Source organism: Bidens hawaiensis, unplaced genomic scaffold (genome assembly GCF_021521415.1).
Source record: "Bidens hawaiensis isolate Kalapana, Puna unplaced genomic scaffold, B.hawaiensis_p1.1 tig00013876_1, whole genome shotgun sequence".
Taxonomy (NCBI): Eukaryota; Viridiplantae; Streptophyta; class Magnoliopsida; order Asterales; family Asteraceae; genus Bidens; species Bidens hawaiensis.
Genome location: NW_027492189.1, coordinates 580,687 through 607,760, shown reverse-complemented (window position 1 = coordinate 607,760; position 27,074 = coordinate 580,687). Strand labels below are relative to the sequence as shown.

The following is a 27,074-nucleotide window of genomic DNA, read 5'->3' as shown; positions in this document are numbered from 1 at the left end:
ACATGGAAAATGTTAATTCAATGCACACGATCGATAAATAAATAAGAACTTTATATTATAGATCTAACCTGAGACGCGTTAGACTATAATACGAATAGCTAGACTATAATTACATCCTAACAACTATGGAGTTGACCCAATTTATCGTCATATTCCACTCAACTCTAGTGACTTGTAGATTCGGTTCTGGAAATTAACTCCGACAATCACCCCCCCCCCCCAATTCCTGTCTCGGGTTACAAGGGGTCTTTACCTCAAGTCTTGTTTACTTGATCATGTTTCTTGTAGAGATCTTCCTTTAATCTTAACCACCTTAATTATCGGTAACCATGGCTCGGTTATCCCATTAACCACCCATTGTTTTTGTTTGTTCGAGAATCTGACCTAGATTTATTTACAACGAAAAACTTCCATGCAGGGGCTAGATCTTGATATCAATTTTGAGTACCTTGAACTTGGTTTTCAATTACACCAGTTCTAATACCACTTTGTGACACATGATCGATAAACATGTAAGAACTTTATTATTGCAAAAAAGAAAAACGATACAAAAAATCATGTTATAATTCTCTATTAATCATACACCGAGTGTTTGTACGAATGTACCCATGGGCAAAGCTTCATAGGAACCCCACCCCCCCAACCCACCCCGAAATAGGGTCCAAGCTTTGCCACTGCCTGTATCAAAACCTTGTATTCATAGATCTAACTAATGATTTAAAAACCGATTTATCTTGGGCAGTAATATTGGTTTCCGCTCACTTGCCCAATATATTGGACGAACGGTTTGTAGTTTGAACCGCTATAAATATTGAAATGTATCGTCGGACCGGTTTAAGCCCAATGTAAGTTTTGGTGGCCTCCAATTAAATTACTATCAACCTTCGATCAATATACATCAAATCAAATTGATCTCATTATTGCCATCGAGGAACTTTTGGATTATTTTTTTAAGGAAGCACGTAGTTTTGACTATTTATGTGTTATAGTTGTATTTTTATGGAATTATTATAGGGTAACTAGTCAACTCGTTAAAACCACTTGGCGCAACCAGCTTTTAAAACATTGGATCTAACCATAGACCCGTTACTATAGTATAATTAATTAAATCCTGACACCTAGGGTTCTGACGTAACTCGCGTTGTATCCCCCACTCGACTCTACCGACATGTACATTCGGTTTAATTGTTTAGGGTGACCAATAAAAATGTAAGTGTGATTTATATTATCATCATATATTCTATGCGAATATATTGTTGTATTATCGTGTTGTATGTCCAGCTCTAAAAATAGTACGTGGAAATCATGATTGCAAGTGGCAACATCCATATGCTTCTTTCCCAAACTACAAACTACTTGTGGAAAAACTATTTTTTTTTAAAACTATTAATTAAACTAGTGTTTTTTTATCTATTATTTTATTCACATTTATTTGTAAATCAACAATTAGAGTCTTTTTAGTTTTTCTATCTAGTCAATCAACTATCTATATTATATTTTTTTTAATTATATTTCATATATATTTTTATCCAATCAGTCAAATATTATTTTTTCTATTTTTATCAATCATGACTTTTTTTATTTCTTTTTACTAACTCAATTACGAATCTTTTCTTATTGTTTGATTTGTTTTTTGTTTTCAGATATATTCATTTTTTTTAAAGATATTCATTCTACAAATTTGTTATTTTGAGTTAAGTTTCGGTACCATAACAAGCCTAACTAACAGCGATACTAGTGTTGAATAGTCGCCGCCAACGTCAAGGTTTTACCCATTTTTGTTGTTATTTTATTTTTAAATATGTTCATTTTATAAATCTCTTTTTTAAGTTTAATTTCGTTAGCGTAACAAGCCTAGCTAGCCGATACCGATCATATATTTCACGCCATAAGCAGGTCAAATTATATTGACACACGTTCTTTTATTGATTCGTTAAATAATGTTGAGACCGGTAGCGACTCCACATTATTTGTATATTTATTTTTGTTTGTGTTTGATATTTATTGGGGAGCAACTCAAGTTTATTTGAATTTCATATTATATTTGATAGTGAGACTTGTAAACAAAAAGAGAGAGAACGAAACTATTTGTATCGAGCTATTAAAAAATAAGGAAAACGTTGACTAAAATAATAATAAGGGCTCCATAAAATAATAATAATAATAATAATATTGGGCTGATTGAAAAAAATATTTAAGAAATGTGATATAAAATTAGATAATAGAGATTAACAAAATAGAAAAATTTAAAGCTCTAACACGTGAATTTAAAAGTAATAGGTGAATACCAAACAAATAAACACTAGTTTAGTAAATAGTTTTTAGATAAGACCTAGATGGTAAATACTTTTTTAAATATTTCTCAGCAACACTAATTTGGAAAAAAAACTCACCATATTTAATTGTTTAGGGTGCTCTAACTTAATTACAACTCTGTCTCTCGTTAAATATGATTATATTGAAAGTGTAAAGTTTCAATTTTTGAGTCTGAATTTTTCTTAGTCTATGTCTTCATGGTATAATCAATTTTTTGGTCTACAGTTAAACATCGATGGTATGCTAGATGCGTATTGAAGTGTGCCATATATAATTATATTTGATTGGAGTACGTGGTGATATGTTTTTTTTTCTTCGGAAAAGTGGAGTGGTGATACGTAAGTCATCAAAATTGATAAGTGTGGTACGGAACAAACCACAACAGTCTTTTGATTATACCTTTTCACTTTGTAAAACAAAACTTAAGTACAATATCAGTCCATTGGAGTGTATATGAAATTCTCAATGTTATAATTGTATGTTTCTCATCGTAAATTTGTTACACATTTGACTTGCAGTATATTTTTTTTGTTGAAACAACAAAATATAGTAGGCGAGAGATTGGTTCAAGAGTCGTTTGTATAAACACCTGTTAGTAATCAACAACCGTTAGTCTCACTATAAGAGGGATCTCCTACCATTAGCCTACGACATGAGAATAAGTTAGACGTTCTTAAAGAACGATGGTATTGATTGACTAGAGCATTGAAATGATAATTTGAAGTATAGGTTGAGTGATTTATAATGATTTACCCAAGGTCTTAAGGCTGGTTATTATGGTGAAATAGGAATGCTTTATCGCAGCCAGCCTCATTAGCCTACTTCCTCTCCATTATGGGATACCTGCAACTCCCTTTTCTGATCGTGCAGGCTGGTTTGATTATATTTAGGTATCGTGTTGACTTTGGAGATATGTTTTATTTAGAAATAACTCTTAAATTAATTTGTGTGAGTGTAGACAGTGGCATATTCATACTTTTTTTTTTCATTTGGTTTATTGTTCGAGTTGGTTTGGCAGTTTAGGTCGCTCAATGGTTCAGGTTAGTTAAGGTTTGTCATAAGAAAAATACTATATAATAACAAAGAAACAAAAATCTTCATTAGAAATACACACACACACACAATCTCTTAATGTTCACAATGCCTACAAATCATATTTAAACATTATGTTAACTAGTTAAAAAAAAATAAAAAAGCATAGGAAGAGTGAGAATCAAACCCGAGTTCTCACATTACGAAGAAGGAACTTTTACTGCTAGACCGGTCTCATATACGTAGATCTCGTGTCCTTGAGTATAGAAGATTTTAAAGTCCGTTAATTAACAATTTACCATATTTTGCTTCAACGCTCTTTAACCCATGAAGAAAACGCCAACTATATTGATATTCTAGAATTCACAACTATTTAGTGTCGACATCAACGATTCAAATCAAATTCCAATCAATTCGCGAATGTAACGCACAGTTTTCTTGTTTGCCGCGTTTCTTCTCATGTCGATTATGGCGAATACACAATGGTTTGCAACTGCAGCGGGCGCGCATTTTTGTTCATCGTGTTTTATATAATCTGGTTGCTTTAATCCTCTTTTACTTACAGAACATAACAGCAATTGTCCATCAGAGAATAGAACAAATAACAGCCTCAGTGGCAAACAAAAGTCCAAATAAGTGATTGCTGGCTTTCTAGACGAAGAATTACTGGATGATATTACACCTTGAGTCCCTCCAGAAGCTACACCATTAGATAAAACTTTGCATGGCCATTTTCATTATTTAACTTGAAGTCCAGATCCAACGATCCATAAAACTGTGGCGTGCAACAGTAAATCAGAAATATAAGTTATAACTAACTGATCCATAAAACTGTGCAACAGTAAACGATATATTTGACTTGCATTACCTCACCCTTCCACGACATGTTATACAAAGTTTCGTCAGAAAGTTCAATCAGCAAGTTTTTGTTGTCACATATGATATTGCTCCTGTCACAAAGGTAAGAGAAGAATCAAAAGTTACAGTGACCGAGAGATGTGAAGACACATTATATAGATTATCTTTTCTAGTTCTGACTACTTTCAGAGTTAAGTACAGCTTTAACTTGAAATTCATTAGTGGCCACAAAGAATATAATTAAAGATTAATATATGATGATAACTTTTATTACTAACAATGCCCTCGCTTCAAATTTTCAGGGTGTGTGGGTTCACCAAAACGGATAAAAAGTTGAACACATACTCCGGGAAATATTTGAAGGCTCATAAAGTTGTGGAACTGAAGCAAAACTGAAAAACATGATGACAACTAAAAAAGTGGTGTGCCCTCGTTTCAGAACATAAGTTATTCAGATAATTGATGTGGCGGCTACCCAAGTATTCAATTTTTTTCATTAAGGCAATCCATGTATTAAAACTGTCATATAGGACCTATAAGCTTACCCAAGTGTGTATCCTCAGTAATCTATACCAATTTCAACCAAAGACATGCATGAATGACGAATGCAACCATCAGTTTTTTTATGATTCATAGCTATCTTTGATAAGTTTTAGACGAACTGTATGTAAAGTTGTTGTCTTTTCAAAAACCTCACCAGCATTTTCGTCATATTTTTTTATTGTTTTTGGTCGAAATTGGCATAAATGACACAAAACAGATGCTTGGGTGGCCTATATGATTGTTCTAAACTTCTAATAGATGGAATGCCTTAATGGAAAAAATCGAATGCATGGGTGGCCTTCGTGTTGTAACCCACACTATCCCTTAAATTTATAATCAAAATCTTGTACGGGGAGACAAACAAATGCTTGGGTGGCCTATATGATTGTTCTAAACTTCTAATAGATGGAATGCCATAATGAAAAAAAAAAATCGAATGCATGGGTGGCCTTCGTGTTGTAACCCACGCTATACCTTAAATTTCTAATCAAAATCTTGTACGGGGACAACCCTACTCCCAGTTTGCCATCTTATGTAATTAAAATCAAATGATGTGTTTTAATACCATGTTAATTCATGATACCACAAATACCCAATCAATGTGCTAAGTACTTAAATATAACATAAAAACTAAAAACCAAAACTATAATAAAAAGCGCTTAAGAAGTAGAGATGGTACATACACTGCTAAATTCTTGCCTGAAAAAGGAACCTCCTCACTCATAAGTAGAGAAATAGTTGCAAGAGACAGATTCGATGGTTGCCTTCCTCCTATGTGTATTTTTCTCTCAAAAAATTGGACTTTAAAAATGTGAAGAAAGAATGAAGATGTCTGCAAGCAAAGGCAACCATATAAAACTTACATTACTCTACACTTGAATCAAAATCAAACAGTGCAAAGGTTTGCCAATTCATACTTACAATAACAGCAGGTATCAGGGCTCCAGATCGCCTGCAAATTCTCTCCCTCTCTTGCTATTGAATCCGGATCTCTCTTGTACTTCCCTAATCGTACCCTATGCTGCACCAAAATGTTATGCCAAAAAAAGGTCAGCATTGATGATACGAATTTCATTTTAACCCCACACAAACATATATTGCACTTAAACCAACTCAAACGCACGCATGAACATCTAGTAACACTCATTAACAAGTAACAGCTTCAGTCTAACAATATGAATTAATAATTCATATGCACAGATGATCATACATATATGTGAATACCCTACTGAGATTAACATCAAAGTACAAAATATTTGCCTTCAGCTACACACTCCTTCCATTCACAATTTACCAAATAACATTTTTAAGTTTATGATTCATGCATACAATATTTAGCTGTTTGTATTGCATAATTTAGATAGTGTATCGCATCATCATTTTAGTTCATAATTTTATCATGTATTGCATTATTATAAAACTTGGCTTGATGATTTACTGCATCATTTTCTGTGTTTATAATACTTTATTCTAAAGCTCATACCGGATCCTTAACTACAGTTTTACAGACAGCTGTCGATCATAATATATATCAATGTACTTTTTAATGCCAACTGAAACAACTAGCAATCAAGACCTGATGATGTGTTGCATCATTTTCAGTGCTTATAATACTTTATTCTAACTACAGTTTGCAAACACCGGTCAACAAAACTCAGGATCATAACCACCAAGCTCATGAACCAAATGCATCATAATTACTAAAAACAATTGTAACAAACTAACAATCATGACCTAATAATGAACTGCATCTCTTGTTATTTGTAACACTAATCATTCCTAACGCTTTCAATAGAAATTAAACCACACTTTGACACACAAACACTAACAAAATTAAGCTTAATTCCTCATAATCATCAATTCTGAGAATCAAATCAAATGCATCACTGCTTATTAATAACACCTACTGACCTAATTTCAACAAACATCAACATCACTGTGCTTAAGTAACTGCTCATAATCATCAAGTCAATTTCCAGAATCAAATGGCTAACATACATCAAACAATACACACTCATAATAATAAGTAACGAGATATAAATCGACCTGAGAAGAGCTCAAGAGCTCAAAATGCGAAGGGCAGACAACGAGCAATAGACGGTCGATAACTTTGAGGTATACATCAATGACCTTATAATGAACTGCATCTCGTGTCATTTGTAACACTAATCATTCATTGCAATCGAAACTCATCTACACTTCCACACGCAAACACTAACAAAATTAAGCTTAATTCCTCATAATCATCAATTCTGGGAATCAAATCAAATGCATCACTGTTTATCAATAACACCTACTGACCTAATTTCAACAAACATCAACATCACTGTGCTTAAGTAACTGCTCATAATCATCAATTCAATTTCCAGAATCAAATGGCTAACATACATCAAACAATACACACTCAATTTCCAGAATCTTAACTACAGTTTTACAGACAACTGTCAACAAAACTCAGGATCATAATCATCAAGCTCGCCGGCCAAATGCATCAATGTTACATGCGTTATTAGTTGTACTCCATGCATTGTAACTTGTAGGCCGTAATTAGTCTCTGCATCATGCATTATTGGTTGTATTCTGTGCTCTGTAGCCTGTATGCTTATAATTACAAACCACATGTAGATTAAAAAAACGGTAATTCTACATTTCAAAGGAATGTCTAGGGTAACATACTGTTAATAAGAGGGCCTGGGCTGAATTAAAAAAACGGACGTTCACGAACATAATGAACGAGCGAGACAAGTGTTCATGTTTGTATGTTTAACTAAATGAACAATGTTTTTTGTTCACACTCGTTTATTAGATAAACAAACTTTCAGTGTGACGGTTAATATATTGAATATTTATTTATAGGCATACAAGTTATTGTCAAGGTCTTTATGTTTGTCTGTCTGTAAAATAGCATGTTCCAGCAGAGGCTAATTGAAAGCAGTTGCTGGTAAACGATCAAAATAAGTGCACGTCAATGTTGATTCACACATAGAAATTCTACACAAAATCAGCATAATAATTGGTTTTGTTATGCGAAAACACGTGCAACTCATTCTTGGACACACTCATCTGGACCTTGAGTAGGGGTAAATGTGGAACACTCTTATATTGGCATGTACAGTTGGTTGCGATGTGTTTATACTCTTTTTATGTTTGTTTCTTACTATCTTCATGATTTTATTCTTTTCATAATATTTGTTTTAATCCTTAATGCTTCTTTCAGGCTTACAAAGAGTTGGCTTATTAAATAGGAAGAGCACTTGGATGACACTATTGACAATCTACTGTGAGTATTAATCTAAACGGGCCGAAACTCGAAACTACTATGGCATTGTTTTAATAAGTTTTTCTGCCATGTTAAATGTTTGTCTGACCACTAATTATATATTCTCAGTCTCAGGGATAAACATCAAACAAGAGTCCAATAGATCTCTAATTGCTTTTGTGCGTATCAGCAGGTATTTATACAAACTGCCATTGTTAATATCAGTTTTATTTCTTTGTATAGCTAAAAAATCTACATTAAAACTATTCGGAAAATAAATAATACGTTCATAATTTTAAGTTGATGTATAAGTTAAGTTTCCTTTTATTTTCTTGACCATTATTATTATTATTTTGTGTTTTATTTCGTGATGCAGACCTTGTTCTTCGAGACAATATTATTGTTTGTGATTTGGGTAGTCAACAGATTGGATGGTTGGATTATGTCTTTAAGTTCTCATCATCATTCGACTATTTTCTACATAATAATGCATAAAGTTATTATGTGATTATGAATAATCATGATCATATAATAAACTGTTTTAGCTGCATTTGACTAATGCAAATCCTACATACAAGGGGCCCGCACCATCTGTGTATCTAGAAAATGCTAAAAACTTGGCTGATCGTCTTCATATGTTCCAAAACCTTCATTGCTTCTTTACTATACTTCGGATCACCAGTAACAAAACTAAGATAATTAAACTCAAGCTTTACAGTAGAAACTTCTGAAGTGCTACTAAGTCCATCGGGTGCAGCATGTGTGGTTTTATCATGCACCAGGTATTGAAGTATATTTTCTTAATCAAGTTAATTGCACCATGACTGTAATACTGGCTGTTGTTTCTTTCTTATATGCCAGCCCTTCGTCTAGTGAATTTTCTGGAGATAATATTAGATTAGGCTCTCGTGGTGATAGTTATGACGAATACCTTATCAAAGTCTGGCTTCAGCAGAGGGATAGTAACTGGACATATTGGCATGACATGTATGTGGAAGCAATGAAGGGTGTTAAGCATCTTCTGGTCAAAAAATCAAATCCAAATGGGCTGGTTTTTGTTGGCGAGTTGCCTTCTGGGATTGATGGTGACTTTAGTCCCAAAATGGATCACCTGGTAAGTCAAATATTGTCCTCTGGTTCTAAAATGTTGGTTTTGTTGAAGTTATTTGAACACATGATATAATTTCACTTGTTCAGGTCTGTTTCTTGCCTGGAACACTTGCACTAGGAGCCACGAAAGGCAAAACCAAGGCAAAAGCAAAGGAAGAGAATTTGCTGACTTTTGAAGATCTTGAAAACCTAAAGCTGGCAGAAGATCTTGCTAAAACTTGTTTTGAGATGTATGCTGTCACATCTACCGGGTTGGCTCCTGAGATTGCCTATTTCAATTCGGAGGTTAGTTATTATATATCTTTATTCTGTTGTTTTTATATAGTAAGATATTTCTTTAATCAATTATACTTTAATCAGGGATACTCTGAGGAACATCTTGATGGAGGAAACAAGACTTCAGAGTATATACACGACATTGTTATCAAACGTGCCGATAGACACAATCTTTTGCGTCCTGAAACCGTGGAATCATTGTTCATTCTGTACCGTATTACAGAAGATTCAAAGTATTATTCCAAATTCCAACACTTTTCATCATAGAATCATTATATTTTTCTTTACTGTTTTTGGTAATATATTTTTTATGAATCTATAATATAGATATCGTGAATGGGGCTGGTCTATCTTTAAGGCGTTTGAGAAGTACACAAAGGTTCTTTGGACGACGTCACCATACTTCCTCCCAGAAGAAGAGACAAAATGGAGACGTTTTTCTTGGGTGAAACTGTAACGATTCCGGCAAATCCAGGTATACCCTAGCCGGAATATACTATTTACGTGTTATTTAATATTGACTATATGAGTTATAGTACGTTTATACGAGTATATATGATTCACAGTACGAATCATACTCGAGTATATAGTGAATAATATTGGAATTACAACTAACCAATGAACGATTATTGAAACCCGAACGAATCGGGAATTACATTATAGACGAAGTATATAATGTTTAGCGATGTTTACGAAGTATTAATGCTTCGGGATAAGTGAACTATAGCACAGAAAAAGGATTTCGATTTAATGGTACGTCGGTACGCTAAACGAAACCTTTAACACCAAACCAAGCAAGAGATGATCAATCAAGCCGAAAAAGATGCGTAATTATTAATAATATGATGTTTTAATGTCTTGGGTTAAGATTTTTAAAGTTTTAAATCAGTTTTATATAAATTTTATTTTAACCCGAAAAACAACCATTTTAGGCTCGTTTTAAGCCGAATTACACGTTTAACTGAAAAACGAACTGAACCAGATTATCCAAAACATTATCCAGATCACGGAAATCCAAATGAGTGGACTAGATTGAACAAGTGGGTCCCACCCCACCCATCCAACTAGTCCGATCGGACTCTCTCTCTCCAACACACATTTCATTTTTTTTTTCACACTACAATTCAACAATATTCAAACTCTCTCAAGATCAAGAACCAAAAACCGAGATTTTTGACAAGAAAAACCGAGGTATAATTGTGTTATATACGTGTTTATCTTCGTTTCTTGAGTTTTCTTTCAAGAAAATGAGGTTCCAAGTGAAATATGGGTGAAAACCCGAGATGGAACCGGTTCTCGTGTGATCAAAGGATGTATACAAGTTATACAAAGGATCTTGATCCAAGTAGTTAGTTAAAAGTGTTTAGAATAAATTTTTACGGTTAGAATCTTTGTTTTTACATAAAAAACCGACACTTTGAAAGAAATGGTTTGATTGTTGGTATAGTTTGCTTGGTGTGGTGTTGTTGTGCTTGTAAGTGTTGTATCTAGCGGCTAGCAAAGGCTAGAAACCGAGATCCTTGTGATCTAAAGCTAGAAAACGCAAGATAGTTCGGTTTTCGGGTGATTTTGAAAAATGGACAGATTTCCGTGTGCTTAGAGTTGGGTCACGAAATTTCACAGAGATGATCTACACATGAAAATATGAGATCTGTGAAAATTTGGTAATTTTTGGATAAAAGATGAATATTTGGTGAATTTAATGCTCGGTTTTGGCCAAAAATAGTGAAAAATAGCTAAACTAGATGAAAAATTCTGGAAAATTTAGGGTAAGCCTTTAATAGCATATAAAAGTCACCCACAAAATTTGAGCTCAGTTGGAAAAGTCTAAAGAGGCTTTTCGGTGAAACGAGTTCTAGGGCTTCTAGCTCGGTTTTGGGTGAAAAGGGCTTGAAAAAAAATGAGTTTTAAAATCTGGAAAAATTCCAGAAAGTTATGAGGATGACAAGGATCATCCCAGAAAAATTTGGTATTTTTCTAAAGTGTTTTGGTATTTTTGACATATTTAGTATTTTAATGAGATTTGAAAATAGATAAATATATGTAAATTTACGAAAATAAATCTGGAAAAATTCCAGAAAGTTATGAGGATGACAAGGATCATCCCAGAAAAATTTGGTATTTTTCTAAAGTGTTTTGGTATTTTTGACATATTTAGTATTTTAATGAGATTTGAAAATAGATAAATATATGTAAATTTACGAAAATAAATCTGGAAAAATTCCAGAAAGTTATGAGGATGACAAGGATCATCCCAGAAAAATTTGGTATTTTTCTAAAGTGTTTTGGTATTTTTGACATATTTAGTATTTTAATGAGATTTAAAAATAGATAAATATATGTAAAGTTACAAAAATAAATCTGGAAAAATTCCAGAGAGTTATGAGAATGACAAGGATCATTCCAGAAAAATTTGGGATTTTTCTAAAGTGTTTTGGTATTTTTGATATTTTTAGTGTTTTAATGAGATTTAAAAATAGGTAAATAAATGCAAATATAGGAAAATAAATCTGGAAAATTTTATAAAATGTTCTTTCTGTCAAAATAAGTTTTGAGCAAAATTTCAAGACCCGAGACTAAACGGGTAATTATTTGTGCTAAAATGAACATAAAAACAATTAGTTAAAGCTTAAAACGTGTAAACCGGCAAAGTTCGCATAAGCGAGCTGACTGGTACACGAAAACTTTAAAAATAGACTATTTTCATAAATCTAAGTAAATTAAGTAAAAATAAATCATCCGAAAATAATTCGGATGATTTGGGTAATTTTACCCGATTTTACCGTTTCCGGCACCGAAATACCGGAAACGGGCCCCGCGGCCAAACGGGTGTCAAACCGAGCTATAATTTCATCACTTTAACTAAATTAACAGTCAAACACATTGTTGGGTCGGGTGTGACCAAATTCATTTTTGAAACTTAAAAACGGATAACTGTGCTAGGCACGCGAATCGGAGAAAACATAAAAATGATAATTCTGACTGTCAAACTCTAAGCAAGGTTACAATCTGAGTCCTTAGAAGTGTCACGGGGTTAACGTTGTCCCCGGATCGAGTACAGTACTGGGTTAACAATGTCCCCAGATGTACCGATTATTACGGATTTAATTTATGGGAATTATATAGTAACGACTTAGATATCATATTACAGATCCCGGCACGTAGCTGTTCCTTATATTACCCCGACTCCCAGAAAGGTGAGTTTTCACGAGCCCCTTTTTACTGAACTGTTTGAAATATTTTCCCGGGGCGGAAAGCATGTTATTATTCAAAGTATTTAAGTACATACTGATCGTATGGAAACACTTGTATTTATATATATATTGTTTATGGCTCAGAGTATATAAATTGTTAATATATGGGATTGTTCTGGGTTAACAGTGTCCCCAGAGGTTATTGGATATATTCCTGGGTTAACAGTGTCCCCAGAGGTTATTTGATATGTTCGGGGTTAACAGTGTCCCCAGAGGTTATTTGATATGTTCGGGGTTAACAGTGTCCCCAGAGATTATTTGATATGTTCGGGGTTAACAGTGTCCCCAGGGGTTATTTGATATGTTCGGGGTTAACAGTGTCCCCAGGGGTTATTTGATATGTTCGGGGTTAACAGTGTCCCCAGGGGTTATTTGATATGTTCGGGGTTAACAGTGGCCCCCAGGGGTCAATTGATGTGTTTCTGAGTTAATAGAGTTTTCACCTACGGGTTTAGCATAATTTCATCGTTAACATATGATTTTTTTTATACTGATTTATGGTTTATAAAAATTAGTGAAACTCACCAACTATTCGTAGTTGACCCGTTTTCTTTCCATGCTTTCTAGGTACACTCAAATTGGATTAAGTGATCTGTGTTGATGATGTGTGCTATTTAGTGGAAGCTTAAAGATCTATATTTTGCTTTAGATATGTTAATGTATTATCGGTAAAACTTATGTGATAACGCCTAGATGGTACCGAAACTCAGAACAATGTAATATGTTAAATTAATGTAGTGGAGTTTTCTTTATAAGCAAGGTTGTTGATATCAGATGTGTCTGTTGCATCCCGTGTACGTTTCCGCTGCGGTTACGGGGTGTTACAGAACTTGGTATCAGAGCCATTGGTTATAAAGAATTAGGATGTCTGAAAAAGATACCTAAAATATAACCAGTAGCTCAAGTATTATAGGATCTGAATATCAACTAATAATATATTGTGACGAGATCGGGATGAACTTGGATGGACAAGTGAGTTATTATGGTCCGGAACATAATAACAGACTTGTCCGCACGAGGGAATTCAGGGGAAGTCACGCGGTACATTAATAGGTAAAAATTGCAACATATGTGTAAAGTATATAATATTATTTATGTGTGCTAATGTGTAAATATATATACGTGCATATCTTGGGGGTACAAAAATGGTGAAATAAGACCCGGATAAGGAACCGGGGGATGAAATAATAAAAAGTACCGAGGATGCTGAAATTTCTAGAGCATCGATTGGTGATAAGTCGGACTTATCAGGTTATAGTTATGATGGTACCAAGTCAAATCTCCCGTTTGACATTAACCAGAAATGTCTAGTAACCGTCACTCCCAACCAAAGATTGATAAATCCCATACCCTACCAACACCGGTACCGTCTATTTTAATAACTTCCTATGTTATCCTTACATCCGTTAGATGTTTACACCCATGTATGCTCGAATAGAATGATTACCTATACACAAAGAAGTGTTGGAATCATTATAGCATAGTTGGTTGTTCGTTCGTAGGTAGTATACTGTGTATGCCGGTTATACGAATAAACACGGATATTATAACTCCGTGGTATGTAATCGTTTGGTGCTCACGGTGAGCATGCATCGGTTATACTGACATGCAGAAGGATATTGAAATCAGGCATGTTAAACATTGATCTTTGTTGAGAAAGATCTATATGTCCGTTGGTGACAAGGGTTATGAAACATATTTGAACGTTAACCGACGTCAGGTTAAGTCCATATGTTATTATATTTGTGGGACATATATACTAGATACTAGTATGTGTAATATGTGATAATATTTTGTGTGTATGTGTACCTGCTGTCATGATTGAACTGGTAACGAGTTATATGGTGAGATTAGTATTGATTACTGCGTACGGGATGGGTACGGCAGAATGACATAAAAAGAACAACTCCATTGATGGAGATTGTTGTGATTCAGTTGATTGCTCAAAGATAGCAGATGATGATACCGAATGTCGTATCACAGATCACTGCTAGTATTGATGCGAATGTGATCGCAGAATTATAGATCGAGCAGTCACATGATTATGAATATTTAAATTCTTAGTATTATTGCTAAGAGTGATTATGTCCCACCGAATATTAATATGACCACAAGTGTTAGTTATGAACTAAACATGAATAGTAGTCGTAATGAATTAGATCCGGTGTGAGGAACATGTTTATCGGTTGTGTTGAAGGGATTATTAATAGTTGACTGATGGTAAAGGAAGGAATAGATTAGCGAGTGGGTAGAAAAGATCGAAATGGTTAAGGATATTGGTAAGAGTCTAGAACATTGTGTAGTGAAATATGCTACAGATATGTTGGTAGATTATGTTTTATCGTGATGGAACACGATGGTACAAAATTATGTTTAGAAAATTATTGCTCAGATAATATGGTCAGGATTTAAAATCCTTGTGCCAGAGCACTTTTATTCGAGTAATTAAGCTCAGAGTTTGGAAACTGAGCTACGAAAGATAGAAATGTTATGTGCTGATCACTTAGAACACGCTAATCGTTTGAAGGAATTGTCATGTCGGGTAACGTGGCTAATTACTCCTGAAACTAAGCGAAGTGAGCGCAATATTGGGAACTAACTCCGTCGATAAGGAGTATAGTCAATCCTGTAAAATATACAACCTTTGGAAGGGTTGTGTCACAAGCCAGCATTGATATATTTGACTCTATGAGAAATGGATTGGAAGGACGTTAGGTGAAACGTCAAGTGTTAAAGAAGGGAAATGATAAAGGTATAGTTCAAAATAGACTTGTGAATAAGTAGGCATGTCCTACAACCCAGAATTATACTAAGACTAGTTCTGGTGCGAAAACACGAACCACATGAAGGGACCTTCCCTAACTATGGGAAATATGGTTATCGGCAGGAAGAAGAATGTCGAGTGATAGTAGGCCACAGGTATGGTAAAGATGGACGTAATGTCCCATTCGTAGAACCAACTGAAGCCATGAGAACCGGCAACCCCAACCCATTCATGTACAACCACTCCGAACCCAACAACTTCAGTAACAATTCGTCCAAAGAAACCAAATTATGCCAAACAGTTGTACTTGCTACGAATGTGGCAGTACAGAACGTTTCAAGAGAGATTGCCCAAAGTTGAACCAAGGTGTCGTGGAAGATGAACCTCATGACAAGCGTCAACCTATGATCAAGCAAGGAGCCGTGCTTTTGTGAGTAATTCAAATAAAGCACGTCATGATCCAAAAGTGGTATTAAGTACGTTGTAGTTTTAAATCAATAGGCTTCAGTGATGTTTTTACGGTTGTCGATAGAAGTTAATTCCTGCTAACCGCCTACCCTTTGGAAAGATACCGATTAGTGAAACTATAGAACCCTATACTGTAGAATCGCTAACGGTAAATCCCTAATGGTTAACTAAATTGTACGGAATTGTCCTATTATTCTGAACGATTAACCTTTCCTTATTGACCTACGACCAGTAAAGCAAAGAAGTTTTGACGTAATAGTTAGCATGGATTGGCTAACTCAGCATGAAGCAAAAATCAAATATGAAAAGAAGATGATTAGAAGCTCTCGTTCGGACGATGAAGCGATTTGATACAGAGAAAAGTGTACGGTATTATGTTACCACTCTAATCTCATCTTGAGATGTTATAATATGAAGACAAGAAGACGTGGTGTATTTAACAAACGTGATTGCCAAAGTATTTAAAAGAAAACATATAGAAGATATTCCGGTAGTACGCAAATTTCCACAAGTTTTCCCAGAAGAACTTCCTGGATTACCGCCAACCCGACAGGTCGAATTCAGAATCGATTTAATGTCTCAAGTTGGCCCTGTTGCCAAAGCACCCTACCGACTTGCACCGTCCGAGATGCAAGAATTATCCAATCAGTTACAAGAATTGTTGGATAAGGTTTTTATACGACCTAGTTAGTCACCATGGGGTGCACTAGTTTTAATTGGGAAATGAAGGACAGAAGTGTTAGGATATGTATTGATTTGGGAGAATTGAATAAAGTGACGATCAAGGGTGGGTACTCACTTCTTCGAAGTGAATGATCTGTTTAATCAACCGCAAGGGGCGATTTATTTTTAGAAAATTGATCTTAGATTTAGTTATCACCAAATGAAAAATCCAAGAGGAGGACGTTGCAACCACAGCGTTTCGGACTCGCTATGGCCATTATGAATTCTTAGTTATGCCTTTCGGGCTAACAAATGTGCCGGCAACATTCATGGAACTCATGAACCGAGTCTGTAAACTTTATTTTGAAAAATTTGTCATAACTTTCATTGATGATATCTTGATGTATTCGCAACGTAAAGAAGAGCGCGAACAACGGTTAAGGAAAATTGGGGAATTGTTAAAGCGAGATGAGCTATACGCGAAGTTTTCGAAATGCGATTTTTAATAAAGAAGGCATAATCCATTGGTCATGTTGTAAAGCAACGAAGATTTTACATAGATCCAAATAAGCTAGAAACCATTAAAATTTGTGCCAAACGACGATTTTAAGTCTCCCCGATGGAGACAATGGATTTGTCGTGTATGGTGACGCATCGCGTAAAGAGTTAGGATGCGTGTTGACGCCGTATATTAAGGTTATAGCCTATACTTCCCGACAGTTAAAAGTACACGAGTAAAATTACACTACTCACGACTTAGAACTGGGAGCGGTCATCTACGCACTTAAAATGTGGAGACATTGTCTCTACGATACGAAGTGCACCATCTTCACCAATCATAAAAGTTTGCAGCACGTATTTAATCAGAAGGAACTGATTATGAGACAACGAAGATGGGTCGAGTTATCAATCAACTATGACTGTGACATCCGTTATCGCCCCGGCAAGGCTAACGTCATAGCCGATGCCTTGGGTAGGAAAGATCGGGTTAAACCATTGCGAGAGAGAGCGCTAGAGTGTTAGTCCAGTCGAACCTTCGAACCTGAATCGAGTAGCTTAACGTGAGGCGTTGAAAGAGGAACAATTGGAAAAGGAGGGACTTTACGACAATGAAAAGAATTTTGAACAGTGCATGGACGAAATTCTCTATTTCAAAATTGGGTTTGGATCCCGACCCTCCATGATCTTCGTGAATTAATCATGGACGAAGCGCATAGATCGAAATCCGGGATCGGATTTGACTATTGATGATACGGACATCTGAAAGGATTTTTTTATTAATGGTCGAGTTTGGAGAAAGATATGGTCACGTGTATTGGTGAATATTGAGTTATGCAAGAGATAAGGCTGCATACCGAAAACCCTTGGGAACGCCACAATGACAGAAAATTTGCCAATGACAGTGGGAATAAATTACATTGGAATTCGGGATGCAAATTCCCAAGATATATATCAAAGGCATGAGGAAAATTGGGAAATCGTGGATCGATTAACCAATCCTCGCATTTCATTCCAATCTAGGACGATTACCACAATGAATTCTTGCCTAAATTCTTGATGGTGAAATGGTATCTCGTCGTGGAGTACCATTTTCAATTATCTCAGATCGAAATAGTCATCCGACTTCCATTATTGGAAGACGGGGAAGGAAACATCGAGAGCTTGAAGCTTTCTATGGGTGAAGTAATCATCACCAAATTGTTAAATTGAAAATGTGCGTCAATCAAGCCATAAAATTTGAATTGATTCGAGAAGCAACCAATCGGATTTATAATGTTTAAGAGAAGTTGAAAGTAGCGCGAGGTAGGCAAAGGATTTATGCCAACATTCAAAGGAAACCATTGTCTTCGGAAAGAGGTGACAAGGTATTTTAAGGCATCACCTTAGAGAGGTGATATGAGGTTTGGCAAAACCAAAAATAGCTTCTTAATAATTTGGACCCCATGAGAACTATCTCCATGGTTGGTCATTTAGTTTATCGATTAATGTATTCTAGTGGCTGAGTACTATACATTATGTTTTGCCATGTATACGGATTGAAAAGTGCCTAAGCAATGAGGCAAAGAAAGTACTAGTAATTGAAGTACTCGTAAAAGACATGTGTGATAACATAACTAATTCCGTAGTGATAGTAGACGGGGAAACTAAACAGTTTGGACATACCAAGCGTTATTAATTAAGATTAAGTGGAAATTCACAGCGAGGACCAGATTATACTTGGGAACGAAAGGATGAATTTCGGAAGAAATACCCCCACCTATTTCCTCAAAAAGAAGTAGTTGACGCATAAAATTTCGAGGACGAAATTTTTATAACGGGGGGAGAATGTAACGATTCCGGCAAATCCAGGTATACCCTAGCCGGAATATACTATTTACGTGTTATTTAATATTGACTATATGAGTTATAGTACGTTTATACGAGTATATATGATTCACAGTACGAATCATACTCGAGTATATAGTGAATCATATTGGAATTACAACTAACCAATGAACGATTATTGAAACCCGAACGAATCGGGAATTACATTATAGACGAAGTATATAATGTTTAGCGATGTTTACGAAGTATTAATGCTTCGGGATAAGTGAACTATAGCACAGAAAAAGGATTTCGATTTAATGGTACGTCGGTACGCTAAACGAAACCTTTAACACCAAACCAAGCAAGAGATGATCAATCAAGCCGAAAAAGATGCGTAATTATTAATAATATGATGTTTTAATGTCTTGGGTTAAGATTTTTAAAGTTTTAAATCAGTTTTATATAAATTTTATTTTAACCCGAAAAACAACCATTTTAGGCTCGTTTTAAGCCGAATTACACGTTTAACTGAAAAACGAACTGAACCAGATTATCCAAAACATTATCCAGATCACGGAAATCCAAATGAGTGGACTAGATTGAACAAGTGGGTCCCACCCCACCCATCCAACTAGTCCGATCGGACTCTCTCTCTCCAACACACATTTCATTTTTTTTTTCACACTACAATTCAACAATATTCAAACTCTCTCAAGATCAAGAACCAAAAACCGAGATTTTTGACAAGAAAAACCGAGGTATAATTGTGTTATATACGTGTTTATCTTCGTTTCTTGAGTTTTCTTTCAAGAAAATGAGGTTCCAAGTGAAATATGGGTGAAAACCCGAGATGGAACCGGTTCTCGTGTGATCAAAGGATGTATACAAGTTATACAAAGGATCTTGATCCAAGTAGTTAGTTAAAAGTGTTTAGAATAAATTTTTACGGTTAGAATCTTTGTTTTTACATAAAAAACCGACACTTTGAAAGAAATGGTTTGATTGTTGGTATAGTTTGCTTGGTGTGGTGTTGTTGTGCTTGTAAGTGTTGTATCTAGCGGCTAGCAAAGGCTAGAAACCGAGATCCTTGTGATCTAAAGCTAGAAAACGCAAGATAGTTCGGTTTTCGGGTGATTTTGAAAAATGGACAGATTTCCGTGTGCTTAGAGTTGGGTCACGAAATTTCACAGAGATGATCTACACATGAAAATATGAGATCTGTGAAAATTTGGTAATTTTTGGATAAAAGATGAATATTTGGTGAATTTAATGCTCGGTTTTGGCCAAAAATAGTGAAAAATAGCTAAACTAGATGAAAAATTCTGGAAAATTTAGGGTAAGCCTTTAATAGCATATAAAGACACCCACAAAATTTGAGCTCAGTTGGAAAAGTCTAAAGAGGCTTTTCGGTGAAACGAGTTCTAGGGCTTCTAGCTCGGTTTTGGGTGAAAAGGGCTTGAAAAAAAATGAGTTTTAAAATCTGGAAAAATTCCAGAAAGTTATGAGGATGACAAGGATCATCCCAGAAAAATTTGGTATTTTTCTAAAGTGTTTTGGTATTTTTGACATATTTAGTATTTTAATGAGATTTGAAAATAGATAAATATATGTAAATTTACGAAAATAAATCTGGAAAAATTCCAGAAAGTTATGAGGATGACAAGGATCATCCCAGAAAAATTTGGTATTTTTCTAAAGTGTTTTGGTATTTTTGACATATTTAGTATTTTAATGAGATTTGAAAATAGATAAATATATGTAAATTTACGAAAATAAATCTGGAAAAATTCCAGAAAGTTATGAGGATGACAAGGATCATCCCAGAAAAATTTGGTATTTTTCTAAAGTGTTTTGGTATTTTTGACATATTTAGTATTTTAATGAGATTTAAAAATAGATAAATATATGTAAAGTTACAAAAATAAATCTGGAAAAATTCCAGAGAGTTATGAGAATGACAAGGATCATTCCAGAAAAATTTGGGATTTTTCTAAAGTGTTTTGGTATTTTTGATATTTTTAGTGTTTTAATGAGATTTAAAAATAGGTAAATAAATGCAAATATAGGAAAATAAATCTGGAAAATTTTATAAAATGTTCTTTCTGTCAAAATAAGTTTTGAGCAAAATTTCAAGACCCGAGACTAAACGGGTAATTATTTGTGCTAAAATGAACATAAAAACAATTAGTTAAAGCTTAAAACGTGTAAACCGGCAAAGTTCGCATAAGCGAGCTGACTGGTACACGAAAACTTTAAAAATAGACTATTTTCATAAATCTAAGTAAATTAAGTAAAAATAAATCATCCGAAAATAATTCGGATGATTTGGGTAATTTTACCCGATTTTACCGTTTCCGGCACCGAAATACCGGAAACGGGCCCCGCGGCCAAACGGGTGTCAAACCGAGCTATAATTTCATCACTTTAACTAAATTAACAGTCAAACACATTGTTGGGTCGGGTGTGACCAAATTCATTTTTGAAACTTAAAAACGGATAACTGTGCTAGGCACGCGAATCGGAGAAAACATAAAAATGATAATTCTGACTGTCAAACTCTAAGCAAGGTTACAATCTGAGTCCTTAGAAGTGTCACGGGGTTAACGTTGTCCCCGGATCGAGTACAGTACTGGGTTAACAATGTCCCCAGATGTACCGATTATTACGGATTTAATTTATGGGAATTATATAGTAACGACTTAGATATCATATTACAGATCCCGGCACGTAGCTGTTCCTTATATTACCCCGACTCCCAGAAAGGTGAGTTTTCACGAGCCCCTTTTTACTGAACTGTTTGAAATATTTTCCCGGGGCGGAAAGCATGTTATTATTCAAAGTATTTAAGTACATACTGATCGTATGGAAACACTTGTATTTATATATATATTGTTTATGGCTCAGAGTATATAAATTGTTAATATATGGGATTGTTCTGGGTTAACAGTGTCCCCAGAGGTTATTGGATATATTCCTGGGTTAACAGTGTCCCCAGAGGTTATTTGATATGTTCGGGGTTAACAGTGTCCCCAGAGGTTATTTGATATGTTCGGGGTTAACAGTGTCCCCAGAGATTATTTGATATGTTCGGGGTTAACAGTGTCCCCAGGGGTTATTTGATATGTTCGGGGTTAACAGTGTCCCCAGGGGTTATTTGATATGTTCGGGGTTAACAGTGGCCCCCAGGGGTCAATTGATGTGTTTCTGAGTTAATAGAGTTTTCACCTACGGGTTTAGCATAATTTCATCGTTAACATATGATTTTTTTTATACTGATTTATGGTTTATAAAAATTAGTGAAACTCACCAACTATTCGTAGTTGACCCGTTTTCTTTCCATGCTTTCTAGGTACACTCAAATTGGATTAAGTGATCTGTGTTGATGATGTGTGCTATTTAGTGGAAGCTTAAAGATCTATATTTTGCTTTAGATATGTTAATGTATTATCGGTAAAACTTATGTGATAACGCCTAGATGGTACCGAAACTCAGAACAATGTAATATGTTAAATTAATGTAGTGGAGTTTTCTTTATAAGCAAGGTTGTTGATATCAGATGTGTCTGTTGCATCCCGTGTACGTTTCCGCTGCGGTTACGGGGTGTTACAGAAACCCTCAAAGTATTTATATTTATTATTTAGTGACAGCAATGTTATCCCGTTGACAGAGTTTGTCTTTAACACAGAAGCTCACCCTATACCTATTGTTTCAAAACACAAAAAGGAATAATTCTCTTTCAAGTTTCAACACTGAGAAATCATCCACATTATACGAAGACCCTTGATCACTAAGAGGATTTAAGTGCGTAGATCATGATCATCAGGATTTAAGTGCAAGAATGACAGTGTAGCTGGTAATTTGCTTAGTTGTTGTAAGAAGCTGATTTTTTTTTTATTAATTTGGTGGGTGTGGTTTCAATATTCAGAAGAGAAGATCTGTTGTGATCATCAGGTTTGCTGCTTGAAGTTCAATGAATGAAACAATAGGATTTAACCACTTTAAAGTGTTTTATCACTTGGAGGGAATACAAAATCTTGTGGAAGTCAATATACATGTAATTTTTATCTATTTATTTTTGCACGAGAGACGTATGTGATCAGCTTGAAAAAAGAGGTTGATTAGCTGTGTGGTTTAGATTTGAAAAAAGTGTTTTATGATGATAGGCGGTATGTATTTTTCTACATGAAAGTTGATATGGAATTATTGTAGTCGGGTTTTGCGTTTTGTAGATATACTAATTGTCATGATGCAAGTCGTGTTCAAATCCCGCACGTGTTTTTTTTGCTAGTGAAGTTAAACAAGTAAACCAAATACACCCATCAAACACAGCTTACTTCACTTAATTCTCAACAAAAACTATTAATAAAGTTTTAAGTAAAATTGCCTAAACAATATTTAACACTCCCTACATGTACCGAATTCTTTTTAGAAAAATTCTTTACTCTTTAGAACTAGAACCATGGTTACACAAAACGTTTCTTTAACAATTAGCCACACATACAATCAAATATGTGAAACCAAATACACAAATCAGCTTTACTTAATTCTCCACATAAACTATAAAATTTTAAGTCAAATGATCCTAAAGTACAATTAATACATATCTTGAAGTTAAAAAAAAAAGTAATGAGTTGAAGATGGTTTTGGTTCGTGTGAAAATATGAAGTAAGGAATATAAGAGAAGATGATATAAAGGGAGTTGGTGAAGTAATCCAAGTAAATTAAGTCTGTGTTTATGGTTAAAGTTTGAAAGCAACTCATAACTGGCATTGTGTCATTGGGGTGAAGTCTTTTTTCCTTTCTTGTATACGTTAATGACAGTGAAGGTGTTTTGAAAGTTGCTTTACAATGTGAAGTGATACACAACTAGCTGGATTGTGTAAAAAAAAAGTTAGCTGCTTTACAAGGTCCGTCGGGTCGGAGGTTATTATTATTCTCGAACATCATCATCTCAGTTTTAGATATCTTTGTTTGTTTGTTTGTTTCTTGAATCTCCATTATGAATTCAATCTGCAGCTTTATAAGGACCAAAGGCTTAAAGCAGCTGAGAATTTCCGAGCACTGTGCACAGGTATTAATAATAATAATAATAATAATAATAATAATAACATAACACATTTGCTTTGTGATTACAGTTTAAATTATTATATGTGCAGGGGAGATGGGAACTGGAAAAACTACTGGAAAACCGCTGCACTACAAAGGAAGTCAAATCTACGGTATCCATGGCGGCATCTACGCTGAAGTATGCTTCCTTGTATCCATTTAATATGTATACACACACACACACTAGCAATTTAAGCCAGCCCAAAGTAACTTTTTCTTCTTTGCTTGCTTGCAGGGAGGTGATTTTCAGAACAACGATGGTATGCATTTTATTTTTTTTTATTTAAACCTTGTTCTCCAGATTTGTAAAGAGTGACGCTTTGCTTTGCTTGCAGGCAGCGGCGGGGAAAGCATTTATGGAGGATTTTTCAGAGGTACAAACTATAATAGAGTTTTGTTACATAACCTATTATAATAATAATCCAAATAAAGTGTTACTTCCTGCTGTTTTGTAGCTGAAAGATATCAATCCTTGCCTCCTAACCGCGGTATGCTATACATGGCACACAGCCATGCCAAAAATGGATCTACATTCATCATTGTCTTCAGTCAACAACTCTCCTTTGTTCGCAGGTATATATTAGTTTACAAACTCTGATTGATTCACATCATCATCATTAAAGGGGTGCTGCATTTCAAGCCAATATCTTTCTTTCAAAATCAACCGTTGTCTAACCGGCTATATTGCTGCAGATATGCTCTTGTTGGATGTGTAGTACAAGGAATGGACACTCTTGACCAGATTGAGCCGTTGGGAACACCTAGAGGACAACCTACTCGGCCGGTAATGATTACAGACTGTGGTGAAGTTTTACAAGGTATTGCGTTTTTAGTCCGTAAAACCTCCTAAATTGATTCTGTAATCATGTTTAACACATTCGTTATTAGGCGGAAAGAAAATAACCGGGAAGAGAGCTACGCCTAATGAGGGTTGTGATGGGCAAGCGAAAAGACAACGTGAATTAACCCCAAACTCTGATTCGGTGTTTTAAAAAGGTTACTCTAACCCCAAACTTGAATGATGTTTTGCCTTTGTTACATTACTCCATGCTATCAATGGAGGATTAATTTTCTTTTAAACCATTAACCACGGTCTCTTTGAAAGAAATTTATATCTTATTCAATCAAGGACATTGGTGATTGTTAGGCTGAGTTCAAAATGATACTGTTTATAGGTAGATAGATAAATAGATAGATAGATAGGATTATGCTACTGTTTTATGTTTTAGATAGACTGAGGTGAAAAGGCTGATATGTTACTAACTTAAAAAAACTATTTTGTAGAAGAGGTTTTACTACCTAGTGAATAAAACAGCTAAATTTAAGTAGTTGTAATGTTGCTGATGTTAGTTATTTTGATTAGAGTTTCTTCTGTCAAATAAAACAATAGAGTAAGGATAATTATTAAAGGTGTGTGTATATATATATATGCATGTATGTGTATGTATGTGCTTGATAGTGTTTCAGTTTCTTTACAAATCCCATATTGGGTAATCTAAGGTTGAATGCATACTTGAATCACCAACTAGGTTTATACCCGTCTGGTATAAATATGAATTAAAAAAAACATTATTGATATAAATATGAATTCCATAATTGTATAAGTTATAAATTGCTATAAATATAAATTCTCGAACATCTAGTTAGAGTTTTATTAATATAAACTGTCTTCTATAATTTTATAAATACAAAATGAGTTGACAATATTCGAACATGAATCTGTATTCAAACTTAGATAATTAAACATGGTTTTAGGAGATTGTTTGAATATGGTTCTGTTGCTTAAAACTGTAATTTCACTGGTGCTAAGAGTAGTGTTGTAGAACTCGCGAGGCAGTAGCCGGGCGGTAGGGTACCAACTAGCAGTTAATCGGATTGGAATGTTATATGTTATTTTTCAAAAGTTTATTTATAATTTTTTAAAAATTTGTTAATTGGATTGGATTAATTACTGTAATTTTTCAAACACTTCAAAGGTTTGATCGGTATTTGATTGATTTTGACAGATTTTGATCGAAATTTTGAGTTATTTTGAACAATTTGGATCGGCATTGACCGACTACTGATTTGTTGGTCTGGTTAGGTGAAACTGAATCAGTAGCATACCGGTTAGCGATTATTTGCCGATTAATCGGTGACTAAGTGCGATTTTACAACATTGACAAAAGAGTTCTGGTATGTATATATAGTCCCCGAAACCTCCTTTGTCTTCAATCAGATTTTGGGGTTAAATAGGTCGCAGAATGATGATGACACTAGGTATTTAACATACATAGTTACACTTATATGGTGCATATGCAATGATGTGAAAGTATGAAGTATGAGAAGTATTAGGGTTTGAGTTTTGAGTCGCTTATTTTAGTTTATTTAGTTGCTTAAATTATTTTGTTCATCATGATACATTTAAAAGTGTCTTGAGTCCTGGTTGGTTTAGGTTTTGAGCTGTGCAGTTTATGTGGAAAAATATCGGATATCGGTCAAGGACCGATATTAAGATATCGGTTCTTGCGGTGGGATATCGGTAATTTTAATATCATGCATAATTTATATATATGACAATTAAACACTGACAATTCAGTATACTATCTTATCATTAACAAATTAACACTTTTAAGATATATAATACTCACATTGAACACTAAAAATTGATTGGAAATATTGGTGATATATTGGTCAATATCGCCTATAATATCTGGACAGATATTTTGCACCAATATACATTGGCGATATCGACTGCGTAGGGTTTTTAGTCTAGTATAAATAGATTGACAGGGCAGTGTAATTTCTTGGTTCAAGTTTTCGTTTAGGTTAATAATATTGAAAGAGTTGTGGTGAGTTAGTACAAAAAATGTTGCATCCTCGTGTTGCTAGATCCAGTTTTCCAACATGAGGGGCATTTGGATGTGTTTTCTGCAACTGATAATGGGATATCAGATGAAGCTCTACTAAACATGGTTTAGGAGATTGTTCGAATATGGTTCTGCTGCTTAAAGTTGTAACTTCATTTGTTTGAATGTGGTTATGTTGTAGAACTCTTTAGGTACTAGTCGGGCGGTGGGGGTACCGGACTGGTTAATCGGATTGGAATGCTGTATGTAATTTTTCGAAGTTTTATATA

The 27,074-nt window shown here is 34.6% G+C and overlaps 2 protein-coding genes and 2 long non-coding RNA genes across 4 annotated transcripts; 3 read left to right on the top strand and 1 right to left on the bottom strand.

Annotated features, from left to right (window-relative positions):
- Positions 1 to 5,437: 5,437 nt before the first annotated feature.
- LOC143545268 (uncharacterized) lies at positions 5,438 to 6,852 on the bottom strand. The gene is made up of 3 exons (XR_013137396.1): positions 6,796 to 6,852; positions 5,671 to 5,770; positions 5,438 to 5,581 (listed from the first exon to the last, which is right to left on the bottom strand). It is a non-coding gene; the product is annotated as an uncharacterized LOC143545268 (long non-coding RNA).
- Positions 6,853 to 7,959: 1,107 nt separating this feature from the next.
- LOC143545267 (uncharacterized) lies at positions 7,960 to 8,456 on the top strand. The gene is made up of 3 exons (XR_013137395.1): positions 7,960 to 8,029; positions 8,144 to 8,201; positions 8,385 to 8,456. It is a non-coding gene; the product is annotated as an uncharacterized LOC143545267 (long non-coding RNA).
- Positions 8,457 to 8,828: 372 nt separating this feature from the next.
- On the top strand, positions 8,829 to 24,265 carry LOC143545244 (mannosyl-oligosaccharide 1,2-alpha-mannosidase MNS3-like). The gene is made up of 8 exons (XM_077037159.1): positions 8,829 to 9,122; positions 9,206 to 9,403; positions 9,479 to 9,627; positions 9,722 to 9,839; positions 23,867 to 23,921; positions 24,007 to 24,095; positions 24,192 to 24,216; positions 24,258 to 24,265. The coding sequence occupies exons 1-8, from the start codon at positions 8,829 to 8,831 to the stop codon at positions 24,263 to 24,265; spliced, it is 936 nt and encodes a 311-aa protein (XP_076893274.1).
- LOC143545265 (peptidyl-prolyl cis-trans isomerase CYP63-like) lies at positions 23,986 to 25,103 on the top strand. Its single transcript, XM_077037185.1, has 4 exons — positions 23,986 to 24,330; positions 24,412 to 24,529; positions 24,650 to 24,774; positions 24,845 to 25,103. The coding sequence occupies exons 2-4, from the start codon at positions 24,447 to 24,449 to the stop codon at positions 24,946 to 24,948; spliced, it is 312 nt and encodes a 103-aa protein (XP_076893300.1). The 5' UTR covers positions 23,986 to 24,330; positions 24,412 to 24,446; the 3' UTR covers positions 24,949 to 25,103.
- Positions 25,104 to 27,074: the final 1,971 nt, after the last annotated feature.